This window comes from Chrysochloris asiatica, unplaced genomic scaffold (genome assembly GCF_000296735.1).
Source record: "Chrysochloris asiatica unplaced genomic scaffold, ChrAsi1.0 scaffold00245, whole genome shotgun sequence".
NCBI lineage: Eukaryota > Metazoa > Chordata > Mammalia > Afrosoricida > Chrysochloridae > Chrysochloris > Chrysochloris asiatica.
This window is the reverse complement of record NW_006408763.1, coordinates 93,560-98,272: the sequence shown is the minus strand read 5'-3', so window position 1 is coordinate 98,272 and position 4,713 is coordinate 93,560. Positions and strand designations below refer to the sequence as shown.

At 36.1% G+C, this 4,713-nt stretch overlaps 1 protein-coding gene across 1 annotated transcript in view; it reads right to left on the bottom strand.

Moving 5' to 3' along the window:
• The window catches only part of BUB1 (BUB1 mitotic checkpoint serine/threonine kinase), a 52,157-nt gene that overhangs the window by 12,066 nt on the left and 35,378 nt on the right, over window positions 1–4,713 (bottom strand). Inside the window, exon 19 of the mRNA XM_006873512.1 lies at window positions 3,628–3,771. Within this exon, the coding sequence (XP_006873574.1) occupies window positions 3,628–3,771 (144 nt within the window). The remainder of the gene's footprint in view (window positions 1–3,627; window positions 3,772–4,713) is intronic.

The window sequence follows — 4,713 nt, the reverse complement described above, 5'->3', positions numbered from 1 at the left end:
ATAATCAATGTAATGAAACAAGCTATATGAATGGTTGAATGTGAAGCTGATGATGTGCCCTGTAAACTTTCACTCAATCCAAAATAAAAACATTTAATTAAAAAAAAAGAAAAAGAAAAAAAAGTGAATGAAGGTCAAATAGTTTTTTTCAAATAAAACAAAACAAAAATGATGGAATTTATCACTGGTAGAATTGCCCAAGTTATTCAGACAGAAGGAAAATCACATAGGTCAGAAACCCTCACCTACATAATTAAAGGACTACATTTGTTGTTGTTAAGTAAGTACCGAGGAGTCAGTTCCGACTCATAGCGACCCTGCACAGGGTTTCCAAGACTGTAAATCTTTACGGGAGCAGAAAGCCTCATTTTACTGCCACGGAATAGCTGGTAGTTTCGAACTGCCGACCTTAAGGTTAGCAGCTTGATTCGTAACCATGCTACGAAGAATAATAATAGTATAATATAGTCATTTTTCTTGTTCTTAATTGATCTAACAGATAAAGGTTTGTACAAAATAATAGCAACAATGTCTTCAGACATAACAGCTTCTGGCTAAGTGAGATGATTGGCAGCAGTGCTGACAGGATTGGGGGAGGGCTGGGGACTACTCTGGATAATATACTTGAACTACCCACGAGGCAGTACAAAGCTAACTTGGATGTGTATGGTATTACAAACTCTAAAGCAACCATTAAAAACACGTAAGTAAACTTGATATGCTAGAAGAGGACAGAAAATGGAATCATATGAAAGTCTCTATTAAAATCAGAGAAGGCAAGAAAAAAGTAGAGAAGCCCCCCTCCCCCCCAAATTATGTCAATAATCACTTTAAGCCGGAATCGTCTAAATATACCAATTTAATTTCAGATAAAGCAGACTGGAAAAGCTACACTGATTTCAGATAAGTATAATGATAAAGGGGTGAAGACATAAGAATTCTCAGACTGCACCTAGCAAGAAAGCATCAAAATATGTGAGGTAAAAACTGATAGAACTGCAAGGAGAAATATACAAATCCACAAATTACAGCTGAAGACTTCAACAACCTTCTATAAGTAATCAACAGATCAAGCAGGCAGAAAATCAGTCTGACAGAGTTGAACTCAACAGCATCATAAATAAATTGGATCAAATAGACATCTTGGGAAAAAGATGAGGCTTTCTGCTCCTGCAAAGACTGACAGCCTTGAAAACCCTACCCAGGATGGCTAAGAGTAGTAACTAATTACAATGCACTTAACCACAATAACTGACATTTATAGAATACTTTTTATCCAGCAGAAGCAGAACATAGATTCTTCTCAACATCACATGCAAAATTCAGAGACAGGTCACATGCTGGGCTGTAACGCACACCTGAGCAAATTTAAAAGAGAAATCACACAAAGTATTCTCTCAGACTATAATGGAATTAAGCAAGAAATCAAAAACAGTAAAATAATTGGGAAATCCTAAAATATCTTGTGATGAAACAATTCACTACTAACTAGCAAACTGGTTAAAAGAAGTTTTTGTGTGTGTGTTTTTAAATCAAGACAAATTTTGAAATTTGCAAATTCAAGAACATCTGTGGGAAGAAATGGAAACAGTGCTTAGAGGGAAATTTATAACCTGAATATATATAAAGAGAAATCTAACATTAATGTGAACTTCCACTTTAGACAACTAGAAAAAGAGCAAATTAAATCAAAAGCAAGCAGAAGAAATAATCCACTTATAGCCAAAATCAATGACATTGCAAGCAGGTAACCAGTAAGAGAAATGTAAAACTTAAAACTACACAGATCATCAATGAAAAAATAGGGACCAACTTAGGAGCTTTAATACATGGCATAAACACACTATCAAACATAACTGAAAGTACACCAGCAGAAGACAAAATAAATGACTCAGACCTCCTAAAAATTTGTCACTTATGTACACCAAAGGATTTCACTAAAAGAATAAAAAGAGAACACACAGACTGGGAAAAAATGTTTGGCAACGACATATCAAAGAATTAATCTCCAAAATTTATAGAATACTTCAATGCCTCAACAAGAAGACAAATAATCCAATTTTAAAATGGGCAGAGGACAGGAGCAGACACATCACCATAGAAGACATTCAGGCAGCCAACAAACACATGAAGAAACGCCTTTATTGTTGTTGTTGAGTGCTCTTGAGTCAGTTCTGACTCATAGTGACCCGGTATAGTATTTCCAAGGAGCAGCTGGTGGGTTTGAACTGCTGACCTTGTAGGATCAACATCACACCAGGAGTCCATTAGCTTTTGTTGTTGTTGATTATATGTCCAAAATATAAGCGACATGGGTTTGAACTGCTGACCTTGTAGGATCAACATCACACCAGGAGTCCATTAGCTTTTTTTGTTGTTGATTACATACATATCCAAAATTTAAGAAACAAAGTCTTGCCACATGGCTTCTAAAGGGCATTCTGGCTCTACTTCTTCCAACACAGATTTGTCTGTTCTTTTGGCAGTCCGAGGTATTTTTAACATTCTTCTCCAATGCCATAATTCAAGTGCATTGATTTTTCTACAGTCTGTCTTATTTCTTGTCCAGCTTTCCCAGGCATATGAGGGAACTGAAAACACCATGGCTTGGGTCAGGCACACCTTAGTCCTCAAACATAATCTTTGATCTTGAACACCTTCAAGAGGTCTTTATCAGCAGATTTGCCTAACACAATATGTCATTTGATTTCTTGACTGTTGCTTCATAAGTGTGGACAGTGGATCCAAGCAAAATGAAGTCTTTGACAACTTCAATTATTTCCTCTATTTATCATGAAGTTATTGGTTCAGTGGTGAGAATTTTTGTTTTCTTTACATTGATGCACAATCCATGCTGAAGGCTGTTGTTTTTTGATCTCTATCAGTAAGGATTTTAAGTCTCCTTGATTTTCAGCAAGCAAGGTTGTATCATCTGCTTATAGCAGGTCGTTAATTCCTGATGCTACGTTGTTCGTCGTTCATCGTCTCCAGCTTCTCAGATTATTTGCTCAGAGTACAGAATGAATAAGCATGGTGACAGGATACAACTTTGGTGAACACCTTTTCTGATTTCAAACCATTCAGTATCCCCTTGTTCTGTTCAAACAACTGCTTTTTGGTCTATGTACAGGTTCCTCCGGAGCACAGTTAAGAGTTCTGGAAAACCCATTCTTTGTAATGTTATCCATTGTTTGTCATGATCTACAGTTGAAATCCTTTGCATAGTCTAAAATGTACAAGTAAACATCTTTCTGGTATTCTCTGCTTTTAGCCAAGATCCACTGAATGTCAGGAATGATATCCTTAATTCCACATCCTCTTCTGAATCAGGCTTGAGTTTCTGGCAGCTTTCTGTTGATGTACTGTCATAAAACTTTTGGAATTATCTTTAGAAAACATTTACTGGGATGTGATATTAATGGTTTTCACATTCTGTTTAGTCACCTTTCTTTGAAATGGGCACAGATATGTCTCTCTTCCAAACTATATTAATACTGTAGACACAACATTTTACCAGGGAGTGAAGGGAGACAAGAGGAGAAAAACACATACAGGGGTTCCCATCTAGACACAAAACTTTCCACAGAGATACAAAAGTTTACGTTACATTATGCATAAAATTCTTACCCAACTGAAATTCTGTCTTAGGCTTAATGGGTGGAAGTTTATATTGCCATTCATAAGTATTTGGATAGGTGCTCACTGGTTTAGAAAGTCCAGATAAAAGCTTCAGAATCAAAGTGTTATCCCATGGGTTTTCAACAATGAAATCTTAAAAAGAATGGGAATAAAACAGGAAAAACAAATTAAGTAGACAGTCATTTTACCATAGAAGTTATAGATAAAAAAAAAAAGGTGGAGCCATCCATTAAGCTTTCAAAAACCTTATCCTTTCAAGGATTGTTGTTTAAAAGTCAAGATTGGTAGTGCTTAAAAAAAAAAAAAAAAAAAAAAAAAAACAAAAACGGTAGTCTGTGCAGTCGATCCTTTGCCATTTTAGATATACAAATTTAGACCCTTATTTAATTATGACAAAGGACAGCAGCACTGGGAGCTGTGGGGGTGAGGGGGTGATTAACCTGTTTTCTGTTGTGCTGCTGCAGAACCATTTGTTCTGCTCACCTGGAAATGCAAGATCCTGCCTTGAACACAATTATGGGATATATGGGTCATAGGCAGACTGGGGCTTTGCATCTTTGGTGTGCTCAGACATCTATGCATCTTTTCAGTTGCTGTTCTACTTACACGCACAAAGCATACTGCATCTTAATATTTACATTACCTTCATGCAAACAGTATGAATGAGATTTACATATTGGTGGGACCACAGAAGGGAAATTATTTCTAAAGGGACAAGTATGCATGATATGAATAATTACATATCCTGTGTTTTTTAAATATATCACAACATGAATTACCAAAACTGTAAGTGACAAAAAAGCCTGAAAAGAAATAATAAGTTCTGACTGAAGAAAATGTGTCTTTCCAATGTAGTTGTTGTTAAGTGCTGTCAAGTCAGTTCTAACTTATAGTGACCCTGTATAGGGTTTCCAAGGAGTAGCTGGTGAGTTTGAACCGCTGACCTCGTGGTTCAAACCAACCTTGCAGTCCAGTGCTTTATCCCACAGCGCCACACCAGGACTCCTTCAATGAAGTAGCATTTAATATTAACATTTAATATTAAATTATATTATTATATTTAATTTTTATTTA